Raw genomic sequence first — 21499 nt, 5'->3', positions numbered from 1 at the left:
ACGTCCTGGGGCGGAGGCAATGAGGACGCAGTGTTGGTGATAATAATAGCTGGTAATTATTGACCGCTTACTCTGTGCTAGACTCTGTGTTAAACCTTCACATGCATTAATCCTCACAGCAGCCCTGTGAAGTCGCTACTATTATTATCTTCATTTTTCAGAGGTAGGTGCTGAGATTCAGAAAGGCAAAGCCACTTGCCCGCAGTCAGATTAAGTGTTGAAATCAGACTGGGACCCAGATGTTTCTTGGGTCCTCTTTGCTGTTGACCATGAGGCTGTGATGACACCAAGCCCTTACAAATGATGAGGATAAATTGCTCCTGGTAGAAGTCCACAAGGAGGAAGGAAGCGGGGGAGACAATGGGTGAAAAGTGAAAAGAGGAGAATGGTCTGGCTCAATATTTGTTGCAGATGCCCTCCTATGGTAGGATAGACCCCAGTGGTCAGACCAGTGGCCCAGAGACCCTGATGGATAATGAGGGGGGACTCTTACCATCCACAAACCATCTAAAAGCTCATTCCTCTAAGACAGGGTTTTAACTTACTGAACCTGCTAGCATATTGAGCATCTGACTGAAGATGTCCTCAGGGCACCTAAAACTAAGTGTTGAAATCTAAATTTATTATTTCGTTTCCAAAGGAGATTTCTAAGGCATTTCACTGGAATGAAAAAAACGAAACAAACAAAAAAAGCAGCCCTCCCCAACACACACACACACACACATACACACACTGGGTACAACACCCATTTATCCATCCCAGTGAGTAGCACCACCATCTACTCACTCACCCAGGCCAGAAGCCTCAAGATGATCTTTCACTATACTTTCACTTGATGTGAGATATTTATGTTTTAACTTTTTATTATGGATAACTTCAAATACAGTATATACTAAAGTAGACAGAACAGTATAATGAGCCCTAGAAAGTTCATCAGCAATTATCAACTCATGGCCAAGAGTTATGATTTGACAAACATCCATGATATATGAGCCATGACCCTTATTTGCTTAGGACATGTGCGAGGCCCTAAGCTAGGCCCTAAGGATTCAAAGATGAATCAGATCTGGAGAAGATAACATCCAACCTAGGTCCTGAGAGATGAGTAAGTGTTACCCAGAAGAGGAAAGGTGGCTCCATTCATTCATTCTTTCATTATCTTTCAACAAATTATTATGTTTGAGGCCCTGTCCTTGGTGCTAGGAACACATCAAGAAACAAGATACAGTTCCTCCCCTCGTGAAACTTGAAATTTATCAGGGTAAAGACACATTAAACATGTCATTAGAAATGTGATGAGAATCTTGAAGGAGATGTACATGGTGTTGTGTGAGTGGATTTAATTTGACCTGTGGAGGTCTAGAAAGGCTTTTGCAAGGAAGTGACAGTTAAGTGAGGAAGAGGGGTGAAGGATGGTAGAAATTGGCCAGGAGAAGAGATTATTCCAGGTGGAAGGAATAGAACAAGAGTATGGGTTGATGATGGAGAAGAATGGCATAAGAAAAGCTGGAGAGGTGAGTACATGCCAAATCAAAGAGGACCTTGTATGAAGGCTAAGGGTTTTAGACTTTATTTTAAACACAATAGAAAATCATCAAAATATTTTGAGCACAGGAATGGCATGTTCACGTTTGCATTTTAGAAGTTTATTTCTAGTTGCTGAGTGGTGAATAGATAAGAAAAGAGCAAAACTGGAAGTAAGGATACCAGTTAGGAGGCAATTGAGGTCCCCCAGGTTGGAGATAATGATTGCTTGCATTAGAGTGGTGGAAGCAGGAATGGAGAGAAGTGCATAGGTTTAATAAATATTCAGAAGGTATAATTCACAGAAAGTAGTGATCATTTAAATAGATGGGATATAGAAATGTGAAGAAAAGGATGACTTCTGTGTTCTGTTTGAGTTAAAAAAAAAGAAAACAAAAACACAATATCACCTATATACCAATGGCCCACTTGAATACTTGTTTTCTCAATCCCATTGAGCAATAAGGCTGCAGTGTCCAGGGAATTTTCTTCAGGTAGCTGGAGACATGTAGTTAAGATGGTATGGGTAGAGGGAGGAGTCTAATTGACTAGGATGCAAAAAGGCACCTAGCACGATCCTCCTGATGTATTTGACCCATATGTAATCTTCCTGAATTCCTGATCTCCTCTTAGGTCTGCAAAACCTCTGACCAAGGGGGAGTCACACCAGTTCTCTTAACCTATCTTTTCTCTGCTCTTATCTCTTCCCCCCTTCTGATGGTTTCCATGGTGTAGGAGCAGCCTATGAGCCATCTTAGACTCAATCTGTTGCTCTGACCAATTGTGGGTCCCTCTGAGGCAGCAGTCTTTTTAAATGATCACTTTGGACCTGTAAGGAAGACTGGAGTTAGAAGCAAATCCATCCAGACTCACTTACCAAGAGTACTGGCTTTACGCTAGTTGGTTTGATAGACCAGTCAATTAGACAACATTATCAGGCAGTTGGATCCCAAGTTCCCCACACAGAAAGACAGAACTTTCATCCCTAATAACAGCAAAGATGCCTCTGGAGCAAAGCCAGCCTTAACCACCACCACACATAATATACCTTTATATTGTAATTTTTCTTGTGGTTGATCCAATAAACCTCTTTCTCTGAGTGGCAGTTTTTAGTTGGAAAGTCTGTACAGAGTAAAATCTCCCCGCATATTGTATGGATTGTAACTCATAAGTCAGATGCTAGGCCTGGCAAGGACTTGCTCAACGCTTTCTTTCAACAGGACAACTCTAACACATAACCAGAAAAGGCAGTAGGGTAAGAGCTGAGGACTAAACTCTGGGAGTGCTAGCATTTAGGGGACCAGGAGAGGAAAAGAAGACCAAGAAGAAAGCTGAGAAGAAGCTGGAGGTTAAGAGAAGAATCAGGTGAATCAGTAATGTTGTGGCAGAAATCCAAGGGAATAAAGACTTTCAAGGAGGAAGAAGTGGTCAACAGCATCAAATGCAGCAAAGATTTCCAATAAGGTCAGGGCAAAAAAGTGTCCATTGAATTTGGAAACATGGAGGTCATAGGTCCTGGTGATATCATCTGTATCAGCAGAAAATGGAAAAAGAAGCCACAATGCCATGAATTAAGCAAATGGGAAATAAGAAAGTAGAGTAAGTATAGAACTCCCTTTTGAGAAATTTGGAAGGAAAAAAACAAACAGTTGCTAAAGAGTGGTATGAGGTTAAAGATTCTATGTCTTTTGAATTGTTAACTTATCCTGTTTTCAAGTCTCTAATGTGGAAGACCAGGGCTCACTACCATGAAATTTACCATTAGTATGCAGTTGTGTTGGTTCTTCCTCCACATATAGTGAATGGGTATTATTTCTTACTTTGTACAATTACTTTCCCTGCCTGAAACAATTGGAAAAAAAGAGAAATGGATTAAGTGGTATTAAGGGAATAAAATTGTTGAAAAACCAAAAAAAAAAAAAAGATTCTATGTCTTTTTTGTTTTTAAGATAGGAGAGACTTGAACATGGGTATAAACTGTGAAGATACCAACTGTGATGTTTTAGAGCTGTTATATACCCCAGAAAATGCCATGTTCTTGTAATCCATTCCTGTGAGTGCAGACCTATTGTGGGTGGGACCTTTTGATTAGGTTGTTTCAAGTGAGATGTGACCGTCCGCATTCAAGGTGAGTCTTAATCCTTTACTGGAGTCTTTATGAGAGGATAAAGGACAGAAAAAAGCCAAAGAGCTCAAAGAGAGAAACACCCAGAGAAGCTTAGAGAAAAGCCCCTGCAAGAGCTGAGAGAGTCATTGAAGCCAGAAGTTGAAAGCAAAGAAACCTGGGAGGGAAGGACCAGAAGACTCCAGCATGTGCCTTCCATGTGACAGAGGAACCCCAGATGCCAGCAGACTTTCTTCAGAGAAGGTATCTTCCTGTTGATGCCTTAACTGGGACATTTGCATAGCCTTACAACTGTAAATTTGTAAACTAATACCCCTGGGAGTCAGGTCCCACATAGGGCATTCCCCCTTCTTTTGGTAACACACATTGATATTCTTTAGAGACCCATCCTTTCCCACTCTTGGCCTATGAGATTCCAGTGGGAATCATCCCAGTCTCACAACCCACTTCAACAGGTGGCTCCTAAGCCAGGATAGACCTATCAAGAGTGAAAGCAGTAAATTCAGAGGTGGGTATGTGGCTCATTTTGAGTCAATGAAGGTCAGATCCGGGAATTTATTTTGGATAAGAAATGCTGGTAGAATGTAATCCTGGTGACATCTTGCTGTCAGGAAAGATGAGCCTGCCTAAGAATTAAGCCAATTCAAAGGAAGGCAAAGCTAAGGGATGGAGAGAGGTTCCTGCGAGTATCAATTTAACACATATTCAACTCTACCTGAAGTCAGAAGCTGCTCCTGGGTTTTTCAACTGCATACATCAATAAATTCCCTTTTTGCTGATACTAATTTGAGTTGGTTTTTATCATTGGCAAGCGAGACTTATGATGAATACAAATGGTCTGTTGGTTCTCATCCCCACCTCTCCTCTCCTCTAATACCTCCTGTTCCACCAGGGCTGGAAACCTGAAAGCCATGCTTCTCAGACTCCCTTGTCAGCTTGGTTCCAGTTAGGTTCTACCAGTGGAACCCTCCTGTGAAGTTGCAGGTGGGAGGAGGGGAGAAGCCTTTCTGCTTCTGTCCATGCCTCTGGCAACAACATCAGCAGTGGTTCCTGTCTAGTGAAAGTGGAGGCAGTTCCAGCAATGCCAGCAATTCAGGCTCCAGCAGCATCAGCAGCAAGTGCAGATTTGTGGGCTCCAGATTCTTAATCTTTGGGCCATATGTTTTCCCCTTTTGCTTCTCTAAACCAAGACTGGTAGTAGCCTCCTGATCTCTGGGTAACCCCGCTTTCCTCTGTGATTCTTCAGACCTCCCCACACCTTTGTGACAAATTCCTTGCCTTATATGTCCTTCTCTACTTAGAATATCTGGGGTGGTTTCTGTTTCTTTATTGAACTCTGATTGATGCAATATACATCCCTATTTTGCACATGCACACACACATACAAATGAAGTGCCAAGAGGTTGAGTGAGTTTCTCAAAGCCACAGAGTTAGTAAGTGGCCTAGCTGGGATTGGAATTCAGACATGTCTGACTCTGAAGTTCTCTTTCTTTCCTGATGTACAGTTGGTTGTCCTTGTTCTTTTCTTTCTTTCTTTCTTTTTATGGTTAGATGAAATAGAAGTTTAATGGGAGGGAGAAATAGAAACATCATTAATATCATTAAAAAAGTTGCTCAGATGGTTAAATTTGATGTTTGGTTTGGGTGGGAAAATAAAAGGCCTTTAGAGAATGGAAGACTGGGAGAATAATAAAGGGACCAGACATTTCTATAAAGTCAAAGAGTAACAACATGGGAATGAAATGAAAGAGGCAGAAAGATAAGGGTAACAGATTATGGTCAAAGAGTGGGACGTTGGAATTTAAAGAATTTCTTCCAAGGTAGAGCAATTCTGAGTGAGGACAAGGTTCAAGGTTTAGCCAAAGTAATAGGGTGGCTGAAAGTGGGGACTTCCATCTGCAGAGTCTTCAACAACTGAGTCAGGATGTTGGTAGCTGATGTAAATAAGAATGTTAGAGAGAATGTTACGACTCATTGGCATGATGCCAAAGGAGAGAAATTTAACCTGCTTGGAAAGAGGAAGAAATAGGCTATAGAAATATGGGAGTCATGCAAATGCTGCTACTGCTTCCCATCTCTTGGGATAACTATAGGGAACAGAAAAAGGTCCCTGAGACAAAGCCTGGTCTCATCTAAAGCTAGAGGTGAAGGAATGTTGAGGAGAAGGAGAGGTTCAATGAGCAGGGAAGAGGGGCCTTATAGCAGTTTGGAAATGAGATTTCTCACTTTCCCTCACCCACACATCCAATCTGTCAGCAAGCTCCTTAGATCATGCCATCTAAGTAATCTGCCCACTTCTCTTCATCCCCACTGCCACCCCCAGCCCAGGCCTCCATGATTTACTGCCTGGACAACAGCAACAACTTTCTCAATGGTCTCCCGCATCTGCTGTGCTCTCCTTTACCCAGTACCCACTCTGCCACAATCATAGTAATTTTCCTCATCACATTACACCCTGGTCTAAAATCCTTCAGTAGGTCTCCATTGCCCCAAGAACAGACAGAAACCATGCTTCCTAGCCTGACATGGAGGGCCCCCGATGAACTAAGAATCCCCTACATCCTTCTCCAGCCTCATGTCTCACCTGCCCCTCACCCATCGCCTGTTCTCCAGCCCTGCTGAGCTGGCTGCAGTTCCCATTCCTGGCTTTTTCTGTTCCCCTTGCTTTTCTTTGCTCATGTTGCTTCCTCTGCCTTAGTGCTCTCTGGCAAGGTAGTCCGTAGTAGGCTGTTCATATGTTTGCTAAAGGAGTAGCGTAAATTCTACTCATCTTTTAAAAATCCAGCTCAAATGTTATGTTACATCTGAAGCCTTTCCTGACCCCAAACCTCCCAGCCTCAGCTCTCCCTGCTGGGGTGGGAAGGTGGGAAGGAGGGAAGGGGTCTCACCTGAGACTCAGCTACCTGCAGTCCACACCCGGTCCCCAGTCAAATGGTTGTCAGTCAGTTTGGAGCCTAAAGCCTTGGTCAGTTTATGACCAGGAAGGAACCAAGCACTGCGACCTTGACCAAGACAACATTCACTGGCCTAGATGGTGCAGATATCCAGGGGATCGAGGGGTGGCTCAGATCCTCTCTGCCAGCGAGGCTTTTGGGGTTCCAGCTGGATCCCCCCAGGAGCTGGACTCTGGAATTGTGTTTCATGGTGCCAGGTCCCTGAGAGTCACTCCTTCTGTCCTCTCTCCTCTTTCCAACTTCCTCCAACCCACAGCTAGAATTTCTCTCAGTTTCCCCACCCTCAACCTCATTCCACTTATTATGTCTAACCGATGGGGACCTGTAATGGTTAATTTCATGTGTCAACTTGGCTAGGTGCCCAGTTGTTTAGTCAAGCAAGCACCGGCCTGATGGTTACTGTGAGGGTATTTCATGGATTTAAATCAGTTGATTACATTTACAGTCAACAGAGGAGACTGCCACCAGTGATGAGAGTAGTCTCATCCAATCTGTTGAAGGTCTTAAAGGGAGAACTGATCATTTCAGCAGTCAGAAAGAAGAATGTCTATCTCTACTTCAGCCAGCCAGCTTTTCCTGGGGAATTCAACATCACCATTGAGTTCCCAACTTGTGGCCTACTGTATGGAATTCTGACTTCCCAATCCCCACAGTTGCTTGAGCCAATTCCAATAATCAACCCCTTAATATTTACATATAAGTTTCCTGTTGGTTCTTTTTCTCTAATACAGGACTCAAAGCCTCCTTTTCTGGTATGGTACTGCCTGAACCACCCGGAACCACAAATTGAGGACCCCCAATTGGGAGCCCCTCAGATGGCAACTCTAAGCCAGTCCACTCTGCTCTTGCATGGATGCCCCAGGCCCTGTGACCCTGATGCCAAGCTGTGGTCAGTTATTAACAAGCTGGGTCAGAGTCCTAGCTCTCCCTCTTATTTGCTGTGTAAACTTGGCAGTTCTTCCTATTCTAGTCCTGTTTCCCATTACATGTAGATAGTCTGGTAAACTACAGTTTATGATCTGAATTTAGGAATCATCTGTGCAGAAATAAGATTTGTCCCTTGGCCCTCCCCTCCCTTGCTTCCTACAGCCCTGTTTGAGCTTGAGAGCCTCAGAAGAGGAGTTGCTAACGTCTCCATTCTCAAAGAAGTAAGACTGTTCCACAACCAGGGACCCTCATTCCACACAGATTCAAATGAAGAAGCACTCTGGCTTTATTGTAAGGAAACTGGGAAGGTGGGGCTGAGCCAGGCTCACTTCAGGAGGCTCCTCAGTGATTGCAGCCCAGGAGATTGGCCACTTTCTGGGGCTGGGGAAGAGTCTTGGCTGCATTCAGTTTGTCCACGTCACTGTAGCAGTACAAATTGGGGCCATGGATGAGGTACAAGCTGGGACCATTGGCGGAACATGAGCTGGGGCCGAGGGACTTTTCAATACACAGGGCTCCATCAACCTTCTCATGGGGCCAAGGAAGCTCCGTCCATGTGGCTTGAGCTCCTAAACTCAGGTCAAGCCACCACAGCCGCCGTCCTGGGAAGAAGGCATTAAACATAACATGGCTTCCATGTCATACGGATCCTAACCTGGCCCTTCTCATGCCCTGGCAGGGATCTGTACCATGGAGAGTCAGCAGAACAAGCCACCCTTTAGCACCCAGATGCCCCTCACCTTGCATGATGTGGAGCCGAGAAGACCCAGGACAGATAAAAGCTGCATCTACAGACTCAAGGATAATCCCTTGAGGGCTCCCAAGTTCCTTCTCCAGCCGCTTTGGATAACCACTTACTAGGGTATAACCTCCCTTTGTCAAGAAGACATACACGTGGGCACCCTGGAGGACAAAGGGCATTAATCAACATAGGTTGGATATTCTTACCCCAGCCTCTACCTCTGGCCTCTTCCCAAACACTCACCTGGACCAGATAGAGTTTGTCCTCCCAGGAAAAGGCAGCATCCACCGTGGAAGGGCCTTGGGGCCACTGATGAGCAATGGGCCAGCTATGCCACCCATCCTGGCTGGTGTCCAGACGCCAGTGATGGGACCCTGTGGAGGACCACGGGTAGCTCTAGTGCTGGTATTAAAAGCTCAGGCAATGAAGAAGCTAGTGACAGAGGCAGCAGATGGGTCCTGGAAGGGAGGAAAGAATGCACTTTGGGGCCAAGAAGGAGGAGGTGAGGTTGGAGGGAGAAGTAGAGCGGGACTTGGGAAGCAACGTTGGGTGCTATGACCCAGCTGGAGCTGGAGTTAAGGCAAGCATGGAGAAAAGTGGTCAGGTTGCCAGGTAGTGCCAACAATTGGGGTTTGATGGGGGCTCTCTATGCCTCTCAAGTGTCTGTGTGCAGAAAAGTGGTCATAGATAATGAGATATTATGGCAAGAAATTAAAGGGGGAAGTACTACACAAGCTTCCACGGATAGTTCTCACTCTGGCTATGTTGTCTAACCCTGTGAGGTGACAGAAGAGTGAGGGAGTAGCCAGGCCAGCACCCCATTTTTCTTCTCTCCTTATAACAACTTCCTAGAGGAATTGTCTAGTCTTTTTCTTCCTCAGCCCACTCCAATTACACTTCTGTTTTCCTCCCCCATTGAAATTGTTCTTGTCAAGGTCACCAGTATCCTCTATCTTGTCAAATCCAAATGTACTCAAGTGTGGAGTAAGACTCATAGTTACCTGCCTTATTAACTCCAGGATATCTGTAGATATCATTGGATGGCTTTTACCTATGATGTCCCAGGTCAGGGGAGAGCTGGCTCCATGGACTACTCAGAGGGGAAACCTCCTAAAGGGCCTTGGGTACTTCTTGGCAGGTTTTCAACAATGGGAATATCTCATTCCCAGCCAATGCTGAACTCAGAGGCCTGGACATAGGAAGCAGGTACTTTGGAAAAGATGTAGCTCCTAAGGATAAGTTCAAAGGGCACTATGGGTCCTGGCAAGACATGGAGCAAGGAGGATATGAAGAGGTATAAGGACCCAGAGAGGCACAGCGATGGGCATAGATGGTGCTGAGGGGTAGACAGATGGATGAAGTTGGAGACTCGGGCGATGAGAGACAGGTTGAGAAATATGCAGCGGAGGAGATGAGAGACATGAAAGGGCTCAGGATGGGGAACAGATCGGGCGAGATAAGGGACATAGTGATGAGGATAGGTGAAATAGGTCAGGATGGGAGACACAGGTGGGGGAGATGAGGGTATGGACGGCACAGATGGGGAAACTGGGGGGCATCTCTCACCACTGAAGGCGTAGGTGGCACCATGTTTGTCAGATACCAGTGCAGACAAGACTAGATGTGGGCTACAGCGCACAGGCATATTCTCAAAACCGTGGAGTGTATCATTTCCATGGCCAGTCCTATTCCTGTGTCTAAGGCTATGACCTGGAGGTAGAGATAAGTGAGGGGAACACAGAGGGAGGCCAGAGGTCAGAGTGAGGTCTAAGGCAGAGAGATGCTGGGGCTAGTGGGTGAGTGGGCTTCCATTTGAAGATGATGGGGAAGAGCTAGGATAGAAATGGATCTAGGGTAAGGGCCAAGGTGTTACAACACAGAGTTAAGATGGGAGTTGGAGCACATGGGGCTCACAAGGTCAGGGGAGGTGGGCGAATTCCACTGGGTCCCTGGGGCTGGTGCTTCCTCACCTCTGCCAGGACAGAGCATGAAGTAGTCTCGGACATCTAGAGGGTACTTGGGGGGCACCTCCCCTGTGATGGGGTTGAAACGCAGGAAGTGGTTACGCTGGAAGCAGTAGTGGCGGCCAAGCCATCGCAGGGCAGAGGTGCAGTTCCCAATGGCGGGCCAGGATCGCTCCTTTACGGTTCTCGTAGCCAAGTCCCAGAACCACTTGCGGTTACCTTGGTCCAATCAATCAACAAGCACTCAGTGAGGCCAGGGTAGGTCCACCCTTGTGCTTGCCCCAGGCCAGGATGGGCCAGATTAGGTCCTGCTCATACAGAGTTCACAGTCCAGCAGGGAGATAGCCGAGGGAGTGGGAATACAATGAAATGCAGCAAAGGGCACATGATCAGCTCAGCAAGCGCAGGGCCAAGAGTCAGGGGAAGCTTCCCAGAGAAGGTAGTCCTGAATCTGAGATCTAAAGTAGAAGTCACAAGGCAGAAAAGAGAGGCAGATGGAACTCCAGAGAGGAAAGAGCCTGAAGCCTGAGGCAAATTTTGTGTACAGGGAAATAGCATAGTTTCTGGAGCTTAGTATACAAGGTAAAAGTACAATGTGAGATGAGGCTGGACCCTTGGGCTTTGTCAAGGAAGGCCTTGTAGACCAGGTTAAGGAGAAGGATAGTGAGGGATTTTTAGCATAATTAAACCCAGTTACCTTCCCCAGAATGACTTCCAGTCACCCTCTCCTCTCCCTACCTGAGCTCTAGACCATATAACCAGCTTCTCTATTTCTTCCTTTCCTTAGGAAATCACCACCACCATCACTATCACTGCCACCAGCACTATTGGCCCCACTACCACCATCACCACCAACCCCCCAGCACCCCAGGCTCTGGGACTCCGGCCTCACTGACCTTGGAAGAAGAGGATGCCGTCATCTTTGCATTCTCCACGGTGACATTCCACAGCAGCATCCACTGGGGAAGGGATTCCAGGAAATTCATCTTGGAGCAACTTTGGATGTCCTTTCTCCTTCTTCTCAGGAGAGTACACCCAGACTTTGTCCCCCTGCACACAAAAACACTCTCTTTTAAGCTGTGCATCCCTCAATATTGCCACTCTGCATTCACACAACATCTTTGATTTGTTTTGCACTTATGCAATATCCTCCTGCAGCCCCAAACACTCTCAGTCCATCTGTGCATAACAATATGCTATCCCCTTGCATAAATACACACTTACGGTTTGATGATGCAAACCCAGGTGCTATTGCTGTAACACATGCACAGACACATGTTTGGCTCTGCACAATCAGACACTCCTGTGATACACACATCTGCAACACCATCAGTCTTTGCAAGCATATCCATAAATAGTCATCCTGCAGCCAGCCAGCCATTCATACATTCATTTGTTCATTTATTTATTTACTCATTCTAGAAACAGTTGCTATTTCTTACTATATGCCAGGTACTGTGCTAGGCACTAGGGATAAAGGGATAAAGACCCTGCCTTTGCCTTTAGGGAGTTCACCATACAAAAGCAGAAAGGATGCACACATCCTAGCTGTGCAATTACTACAACTGATCAAAAGCATGAGGTCCATCGGGAATACGGGGGAATGCCCAAATATGCCTAGAGAAGTCCCGGCAGGCTTCACAGAGGAGGAAGCATTTTAGCCAAGAGTTGGAAAAGGAACAAGAATTTCCCAGGTGGACAAGTGAGGAAGGGTGTTACCAGCAGAGGGAGCAGCATGTACGGAGTGTAGACAAGGAGGCACAGTGTGCACAGGGAGCTCATGCAGTCTCAGGTTGCTGGCACATGGTAAATGTGGCAGGGGAGGAACTAAGCCTGGAAAGATAAGCAAGGGCCAGATCATGTACCTGGCTTGCCATGACCAGGCATGTAGTGGTGCCATTTACTGAAATAGGGAACACAGAAGAAGGAGTTGGTTTATGAGGAAAATGATAAATTCAGTGTGGGGAATGCTGAATTCATAATGCCTGTGGAACTTCTATGTTAGAGATGTCTACTAGGAAATTGGCTAGAGATGTCTGGAGCTCAGGAGAGAAATCCAGATCTGGGGACAACAGTGGAGGGAATCCTCAGAGCCACGGCTGTTTGGGATCACTCAGTAGGGGGTACACAGAGGAGCTAGTACAGATCCCTGAGGGACATTCTACTGCTGGCTGAGGATGAGAAGCCTGAGAAGAGCTGGAAAAGAGGCAGGAGGGAAAACAAAGCTTGTAGTCTGAGCTGCCTTGCTGCATAGCACCTTAGAACAAGTTAGGAGGAGGCACCCTTCCTCTGAGCAGACACGGCCTGGACCGGGGCATGTAACTTAGTGAGCAGAGTGGGCTGGATTTCATCTTCCACTTGCCCCTTGACCAGGTGCCACTGTGTTGTGAAAACCCTGTCCAGCCACATGAGCAGGACCCGAGTGCAGAGTCATGGAAGCCAAGGAAACAAAATGTCAAGAAGGAAACAAGGGCCAACAGTGTGGGTGTAGCAGAGAGGCCAAAAACTAAGATCAGGACTGAGGAACAGCCACCGAGGCCTGTGTGCCCCCCACCGCCCACCCCCACCCACATTCTTTAGCTTGAGCATTCCGGGGAAAGGAAAGCCCAGAGGGAGGACACCTGGTACATAGTGCTCTGGGTCTGGGTCAGGACCACTTGCAGGAGGGTGTCTAGTACAGGTTCCAGCCCTTCCTGGCCCAACTGTGACCTTGGCCCCGCCATACCTTGATCAGGAAGACATTGTCATGACCCAGGCGGAAGGCAGCATCCACAGGACCGGTGAAATCCTTCCACCTCTCTGAGATTAACTCCCGGATCCATGTGTGACCCTTCCACACGAACTCCCCTGAAAAACCCACACTCATTCAGTGACCCAGAACCAACCTTTGGCCTAGGGTGATAGTTATGGAGAAGCTGTGAGTGATACTCTCAGATACTTCCCAAGACCTCCCAGAGATGGAGATCCCCTCTGTGAAGGAGACCACATTTGAGACCCCGAGTGCCCCAACCCCAGCTCCTCCTACCTTTAAAATACAGAATGGTCCCATTGTCATCCAAGGTGGCAGCGTCAATGGCCCAGCCATCTGAGCAGCGTTCTGGGGTGAGGGGTAGGGAAATGGCAAAGTAAAAGACCAACCCAATGATAAATTGCAGAGACACAGACAGACAGACTCAGGGGGGTTGGGGTCTCACCGGTCACGTCTGGGTCCACCTTGGTCCCATTCCCACCTTCAGCCCTAGAGAGAAGGCAGATAGCTGTCTGGGTCCACTGGGACCAGTTCCTCTCCCATATCTCCAAATCCCAAACCTTCCCCAGGTCTGAAAGCTGGCCCTAGCCCACCCTATCCCACCCTTGGCCCCCCATCCCATCCTCGCCCAGATCCCAGTCTTCCAGCCCCAGTTCCATCTTTACTCACGGAGCAAGGGGGTGGGCGATGGCCAGTGACCAGCACAGGCCCACCAGTCCCAGTACCAGTGGTGCTCCCGGTACCCTCACCATGCTGAGCTGGAGAGGCCACAGGACAGCTCCAGGCACCTGCTTCGAACTGCCTATATAGAGACGGCAGCAGCAGCACCCCCTGCCTCCCACCCTACTGGGAATGTGCTGTCTCCCAGGACTGAGCAAATATTGGCTGATTTCATCACTACAAATAAGGTCAGAGTCTGGACAGAAATCTGAGTCCAGGACTCCCTCTTTCTGGCAGGGGTCCCCATCCCCCTTTAGCGACTTCTGAGCAGTGACTAGCCAATAATGTTGATGCCCAGCTGTGATTCCCTTCACCTGGGCAATGGGTGCCCACCCAGGTGCCCAAAAAGGCAGGGAAGGGGGTGCAATGCAAAGCATCTTTCTATGGTTTGATTTACCTCTTTAATGGGGGAGGGGAGAAGAGGAGGAAGCTAACATTTTATGTCCTAAGTGTCAAAAAAAAAAAAAAAAAACCTCTGCTCTAGGACAGTTACAGCTATAGACATCGACATTCATATATGCTTAGTAACCACATATACACATAATATACTTAGAAATACTCCGAAAACAGCTTTTTCCAAGCTCCATCAAGAGCCTTTCTGGGGCATGGCAATTCTCTTCAGCTTTGCCCTTGGACTAGTGATTTTTGCGTCAATAATATTCCACTGTTGCCCAGTGTCCAAGCCCCACCCCTACCCTAACCCCCCACCAGCAAAGTGCTTTGCAAAATTCTCCCCAGGGAGGGAAGGTCTGACAGTAATGGAGCAGGAAAAGGAGGTGTCTCTCTTTTAGAGAGCACTACTAGTAATTAGTCTTTCTTGGTAGTTTCCACCTTAGGGGAAAAGTGCTTTATTTACCCATCACAGAATAAATAGAACTGTAACTGGGGTTTCACAATATTTACAGCTGATTCCTGCTTAAACACTGTCTTCCCAGTGAAGCCTCTCTTGACCTCTTATCTAACCATTTCAGACCCTTGCTTGTTTCCTTGATGTCCCTAAAACTTGAAATTACTCTATCTACTTGCTTGTTTGCTTGTTTTGTTTGTTTTTTTTCATGTATTTTTTTCTTTATTAGAGAAGTTCTGTGTTTACAAAACAATTCTGCATAAAATACAGAATTCCCATATACCACCCCACCACCAACGCTTTGCAGTGGTATAGGACATTTGTTACAACTGGTGATAGCACATTTTTATACGTGTACTATTAGCTAAAGCCCATGGTTTAACTTAGGGTTCATAGTTTGTGTAGTGTAGTTCCATGGATTTTTAAAAAATTTTTATTCTGTTACCATATATACAATCTAACATTTCCCCTTTTAATCATATTTATGTATATATATTTCAGTGCTGTTAGCTGCATTCACCATCTTGTGCTACCATCACCACCATCTGTTACCAAAACATTCCCATCATTCCAGATAGGAAACTTGCACATGTTAAGCCTTAACTTCCCATTCCCTATCCCCAACCCATCCCCTGATACCCTATATTCTAGATTCTGACTCTATGAGTTTGCTTATTCTAATTGTTTTAAATCAGTGAGATCATACAATATTTGTCCTTTTGTATCTTGTTTATTTTGTTTTGCATGTATTATTTACTATTATATTCCCACCACCTAAAATAGTGCCTGGCACTATACAGGTGCTCAATAAATAATTGTTGAATGAACAAAAAATGGATCTCAAGTACTGAGTAGTGTTGCTAGTGTTTCAGTAACATTTCTGACAATTTTCCCCCTTCTGTGATGAGGGGAATATTACAAATTGGGGTATGCTATGATGGAGATACATTGTGATTGAGGGATCCTGCGTTCCCTGTCCCAACCTTCCATCTTATGGTTATGTTTTCCTCTTTTATCCCAGACCCACATCCTTCTCCTCCCCAAGCCCCAGGATCTCACCTGCCATCCCCCAGGTGAGGTGGCAGGCCCTGTACTCCCTGGGACCACTCCCGACGCTTACCCCATTTCCATCTGTGATTTGGCTATGGGCAGAGTTAGCAATGGGCCAGGCTGAGGTTCCAGGACCCCTGTTCTCTAGCCCAGCCTGAAAGCACCCTGACCCCTCTCAGATAACTCTAAGTCTCTGACACCCCCCATAAAACCTTAGCAGAGGTCTCACATTCCTTTTCTACTCTGCAAGGTTTATCCCAACAGGAAAACAAGATTTCCGGGACCTCTGTCATGTCATCATGTCACCAGGCCTCTGCCATCAGGCTCAACGTCCTCTCCTGACTTCCAAATGAAAACGTGCTTGTCAACATCACTCTCTCCTCAGAGCTGGGCTCTCTGAGCCCTTGGCAGTGTGGGCAATGCCACAGCCCCCACAGCAGATGCCTGGCACTCACCCTCACCCCACTGTAGGGCATCTCTGGCTGGGCCTGCTCCACCCCACCTACCCTGTTTTTTCTCCCCTCTCAGTCTCTGAAACCTTGTATAACCTTCTCCCCAGCTCGGGTGACATCCTTCCTGGGATTCTCCCTCCTAAGACCTGTCTCCAGCCACCAGAACTGTGTCTACATGTCCTGCTGAATTCATTGACGCTTCCCTGCCATCTGAGCCTCCCTGGGGAGATGGAAGGTTTCACACCAAGTCACACACACACACACACACACACACACACACACACACACACACACACACACACACAGAAAACCTATAGTGAGGGTCTTCAACAGTCTTATTAGTGGGGCCCTGCACTGACCTACTTGTCCAGGAGAGCAGCCTCCCCTCTGGCCTAATGGGACTCTTGGAGGGAAACAGCACATACCCTGGGTGATGATTTCTCAGCTTGGCCTCTTCTTTCCCACACAGCCCTGGCCCCCTTCATAGCACCCCAGGATCCATCTTTCCTAGAATAGTACTTTAAAGGCCCGCTTTCACTGTTGTTTCCTAATTCACAGTCCACACAAGGGTGGCTTAGATACCATTATCAGAGCCACCCCCCAGCCAGGGATTAGACTGGCAGGGCTTGCTGGATCGAAGGCCATCCAGGTCAAAGGTCAAGTTCCGAGCAGGAGCTAAGAGGGAGAGGATTGTGTCCATTTGGGATTCCAAGCCATGGGGACTTTGGCTATCCCAGTGCTGATCACAAAGCAGGAGGAAAATCTTCTCAGGGGACCCCAGAATGGAGTGACCGTGCTTCTTTTCCTCTTAATCTGGGAAGCCACATCTCCTTGTCCCAAGTCCTTCCCAGCCTTCTGGCCTGGGCTGAGAGGAGAGTGCATGTCCACATTTGGGACTGAGCGACCCCTAGAGGCCGCAGGGATGACTACACTCTCACCCTTCAAGCCAAGGCTAGAGCCCGGGAGTTTCTCCTCCCTGGAAGTGCCTTACTGTGGCTTTCCTGCCTCTCCCCTCTCAGCTGGGGCTGTGGGCGTTAGTGGCACATCCCCTTCGATGCTCTTCCCCTTCCTGTCAACCTCTGCTGTCTCCGACAGAGTGTGTATGAGGACTACGATAGCTTTCTTGATTTCCTGGGGAATTCAAGCCCAGAGAAATTCAACTATCTCTTGTGCCATGTAATCTCTCATTTTTCAGTCCTAACCAGCAGCTTCCCCCAATGGAGACTGAATGTGGGCCCACATCAGTTTCATGCACAAAGCTTCCTCCTGCTTTGCCAGGGGCCAGATTTAGGCTGGACACTGACTCACTGTCCATTAGAATGGCGATGCCCAGCCTTCCCTGCTGCTGATCAGCAGTCTCTGACCTCAGCCATTTCTCCTGGGGCCCACTGAGGAGGCTGGCTGAACAGGGCCTGGTGCCTGTGGTTTTGGGCCCCAGGGAGGAGACCCGGATTCCCCCTTTCTCTGAGCTTAGAAGGCTTCTGAATAAAGCTCCAGATAGCTAAAAGGAGTATCGCTGCTCCCAATTGATCGCTCCAATATGCACATTTTCTCTTGCTCTGTCTATAATGGGACTTCCTGCTTAGCCCATTCTTGCTTCTCTATGAACAAATGATTATAAAGATAATCAGCTCATATCTATTAGGCACAAGCACTTGGGATGGATTATTTAATTAAATCCATAAATGTATACTTACATATATAATTATTGTATATAATATAAATATGATAGGTACTATCATTAGTCCCATTTTACAAATGAGGATACTAACACTGGGTATCTTACCCAAGTCACATTGTTAGCAAGTGGTAGAGTCATGATTTAACCCCTGTCTGTGTTCCCAGCACTATCAAGGGGTATGCTGGTAAATGTTTAACAGCCAGCTCTCTGGAGGGAAAAAAGCCCGGACTTGTAGCATTTGCTAATTTCTGTGGTGGAAATACTCCTGCCACGGCCAATTGCAACTCACCAACTAGATGTCATCAATCATGGAGTTGGGAAATGATGTACAGTAGCACACCATTGTATGACATTTCACCTTACAGGTACACTCAGTGTAAATAATCTCAAGAACACAGATAGTAGCAAAATATAGTAAAAGAATTAGGAAGGAAAGAGTTTTCCATACTTATTATCTTTGTTTTAAAGAAATGTATTTAATTTTTTTCTAACTTTCTATTTTAAAAAATCTGAAAATAAAAGTTGCAATAGCACAATGAACACCCATATACCTTTCACCTAGAGTCACCAGTTGCCATATTTATGTTCCCTGTCTCTATCTCTGTATGTGTATATACTACATCCATATATGTATGTATATAAAATTTGTAGATTAAAAAATAAGGACATGGAGTCTGTCTGGTTCATTAATAGATCCCCAATGCCTAGAACAGTCCCTGGCACATGGAGGCTCTTAGTAAATATTTCTTGAATAAGTGAGTGAGTGAATGGAATAAATGAATGAAATAAATATGAAATTATTTGCATTCTTGTATCAATCCTCTACTTCCCAATTAGATGGATATCTAACTCAGGTGTCTCCATCTTAGGTGAATAAAATTTAACTTAGAAATAAGTTCTGAAGCAAAAATGTTTAATTTTTAACCGTATATAATTTAATTTTTAAAAATGTCTGGATTCAATAACCAGCTCTCAAAATTCCTGAAAATCAACCCTTAGAGCCACTATAAATTGGCTCCAGCACACTATTGTCCATCATGCTGCCTCCATGAACAGGACAAGGATTTTATCTGCTTTATTCACTGCTGTCTTCAGCACCTAGAACAGTGCCTGAAATAGTATGAGGCTAACCAACATTGAATCCTGTTGTTCTGACTTTCAAATTATACCTAAAATCTCCTGAGTAGTGGAAACACCATCATTTCTTGTCTGAACCACTGAAATAGCCTCCCGGCTTCTCCTGCATCAGCCACAGTAACTTTTTCTTTCTTGAAGATAAAAATCAATTTTAATCTGACTAACCAGAGAACAGCACTATTAACACTTCATTTTGTATTCCATCCTTTTTCTATTCTTACCATACTCTTTAAAACAAAGATGTGATCTTATAGAACTTTTTTATAACCTCAAAATGTATCTCAGACATCATCATTTTTAAAGGGTGCATATAATTTCATCATATGTCTAACTGATACTTAATTTAACCCTTCTCTACTGATGGACAATTAGTGGTTGTTTTCAAGTTTAATGAATCTGTGATAAACATTAGTGCATATTTTCCTTTGTGCATTTGCCCAGTTGTTTTCTTAGAATATGGTCCTAGAAGGTAATTGCTGGGTTAAAGACTACAGACGATATTGAGGTATCCACAGTCTTCAAGAGACAGCAGTTTAGAGATGCTGACTTGTCTGCTTTTCATTATCTCTTTTCTTCCCACCCCACAGAATCACTGCCCAGCTGCCCATTCCCCGCAGAATGCATCCTTTTCATCCCCACTGCTTAACATTTTCAGTGGTTTACTGTTATACTCCAAATCAAATCCAAACTCTTTACCTGAATTAAATGATGCAACTCAGGCCTAACTCTCCATGCTTTTTTCTTTCCTCTCTTCACCCCTAGAGGCTCTGCTTCAGCCACCCTGGCCTCCTTTCAGATCCTCAAGCACACCAAGATCTTAGCCCCTCAAGACCTTTTTATCTGCTCTTTCTTATCTGAAACTCTCTTCCCCCTCTTCTTCTTTTTTTTAAAAACTTTATTGTGGTTAACATTTATAACATCAAGTTTCTCATTTTAACTATTAAGTGTACAATTCAATGGTAGTAGTTACATTCATAATGTGCTACCATCACCACCATCCATCGCCAAATGGTTTTCATCACCCCAAACAGAAACTCTGTACCCATTAAGCATTAATTCCCTATTGCTTCCTCCTCCTGGCCCCTGGTAACTCCTGATCTACTATCTGTCTCTATGAATTTGCCTAGTCTAGATATTTCATATAGGTAGAAACATGCAATATGTGTCCTTTTGTATCTGGCTTTTTCACTTGGCTTACTGTTTTCAAGGTTCATAAATATTGTTGCATGTATCAAAACTTCACTACTTTTTATGACTGAATAATAGTCCATTGTATGTATGTGTCATATTTTGTTTATCCATTCATTTATTGATGGATACTTGGGTTGTTTCTACCTTTCGGCTATTGTGAATATGATGCTATGAGCATTGGTGTACAAGTATGTTTAAGTCACCATTTTCAATTCTTTTGGGGATATACCCAGGAGTGGAACTCCCAGCTCATATGGTGACTCTATGTTTAACTGTTTTCAACAGTGGCTGCTATTTTCTACTCCCACCAGCCATACATGAGGGTTCCAATCCTCCCCAATACTTGTTATTTTCTGTTTTTTAAATAATAGCCATCCCGGTGAGGGTGAAGTGGTATCTCACCATAACTTTGACTCGCAATGACTAATGTCGAGCATCTTTTCATGTGCACATTAGCCTTCTGTATATCTTCTTTGGAGAAATGTCATTTTTACGTTTTAAAAATTGGGTTGTCTTTTTTGTTGTTGAGCTGTAGGAGTTCTTTATATATTCTGGATATTAAATCCTTATCAGATATTTGGTTAACTATTTTCTCCCATTCTGTAGGTTGTCTTTTCACTTTCTTGATAATGTCCTTTGATGCACGGAAGTTTTTGAGGAAGTCCAATTTATCCATTTTCTCTTTTGTTGCTTGTGCTTTTGGTGTCATACCTAAGAATCTACTGCCAAATCCAAGGTCATGAAATTTTTCCCCTGTTTTACCTTCCAAGAGTATGATGTGAGGTAGAGGTCCAACTTTATTCTTTTACATGTGGAAATCCAGTCTCCCGAGCACTATTTGTTAGAGACTGTAGTTTCTCCATTGAGTGGACTTGGCACTTTGTCAAAAATCAGTTGGACCCAGATGTGTGGGTTTATTTCTATACTCTCAACTCCTTATGTCTGTCTTTATACCAGTAGCATACTGTTTTGGTTACTGTAGCTTTGTAGTGAGTTTAGAAATCATCTTCCCTGTCTTCTTAATACAACTGATTCCCCCACCCACCAATCTGCAGGCTACACCTTAAAGAGGTCTTCCTTGCCCACCCTATTTAACATCCTATCCTCTATCACTGCATTCTATTCATTTCCTTCACAGCTCTTAATGCAAGCTGTCATTACACATTTAGTTCCTCTGTTTTCTCCTCTCCCCACTCACTATAAGCTCCATTAGGGCAGGGACCATTTCTGTCTGTATTCCCGGGACCCACTACTCTGTCTGACCCATAGAGAGTGTGCAATAAATCTTTTGAGTGAATAAATGAAGCAGCAGACCACATATGGACCCAGCTTGTTCTGATCACTGGACAGCCATATTTAAGTGAGGTGTGAGCTCTTGGAGGACCCAGTCCCAGCAGGGACTCTGCTACAATCCCCAAGTCTGTGATCCGTTCAAG

At 45.3% G+C, this 21499-nt stretch overlaps 1 protein-coding gene across 1 annotated transcript; it reads right to left on the bottom strand.

Moving 5' to 3' along the window:
• Window positions 1–7792: 7792 nt before the first annotated feature.
• On the bottom strand, window positions 7793–13802 carry HPX (hemopexin). Its single transcript, XM_037840200.1, has 10 exons — window positions 13655–13802; window positions 13431–13474; window positions 13262–13333; window positions 12962–13083; window positions 11133–11286; window positions 10243–10455; window positions 9839–9982; window positions 8516–8646; window positions 8271–8433; window positions 7793–8132 (listed from the first exon to the last, which is right to left on the bottom strand). The coding sequence occupies exons 1-10, from the start codon at window positions 13735–13737 to the stop codon at window positions 7873–7875; spliced, it is 1386 nt and encodes a 461-aa protein (XP_037696128.1). The 5' UTR covers window positions 13738–13802; the 3' UTR covers window positions 7793–7872.
• Window positions 13803–21499: the final 7697 nt, after the last annotated feature.

This window comes from Choloepus didactylus, chromosome 6, assembly GCF_015220235.1.
Source record: "Choloepus didactylus isolate mChoDid1 chromosome 6, mChoDid1.pri, whole genome shotgun sequence".
NCBI lineage: Eukaryota > Metazoa > Chordata > Mammalia > Pilosa > Megalonychidae > Choloepus > Choloepus didactylus.
Note: the sequence above shows the minus strand (reverse complement) of the source record. Positions and strands in the feature narration are given on the sequence as shown.

What these genes read in the sequence shown, in the direction of transcription:
- HPX (XM_037840200.1), bottom strand. Translation starts at nt 13,737, where the DNA reads ATGGTGAGGGTACCGGGAGCACCACTGGTACTGGGACTGGTGGGCCTG. An exon ending in ACAATGTCTTCCTGATCAAG is followed by an intron (nt 11,287 to 12,961) that starts GTATGGCGGGGC and finishes TTTTGTGTGCAG; the next exon opens with GGGGACAAAGTCTGGGTGTA. An exon ending in TGCCACCTACGCCTTCAGTG is followed by an intron (nt 8,647 to 9,838) that starts GTGAGAGATGCC and finishes GGTCCTCCACAG; the next exon opens with GGTCCCATCACTGGCGTCTG.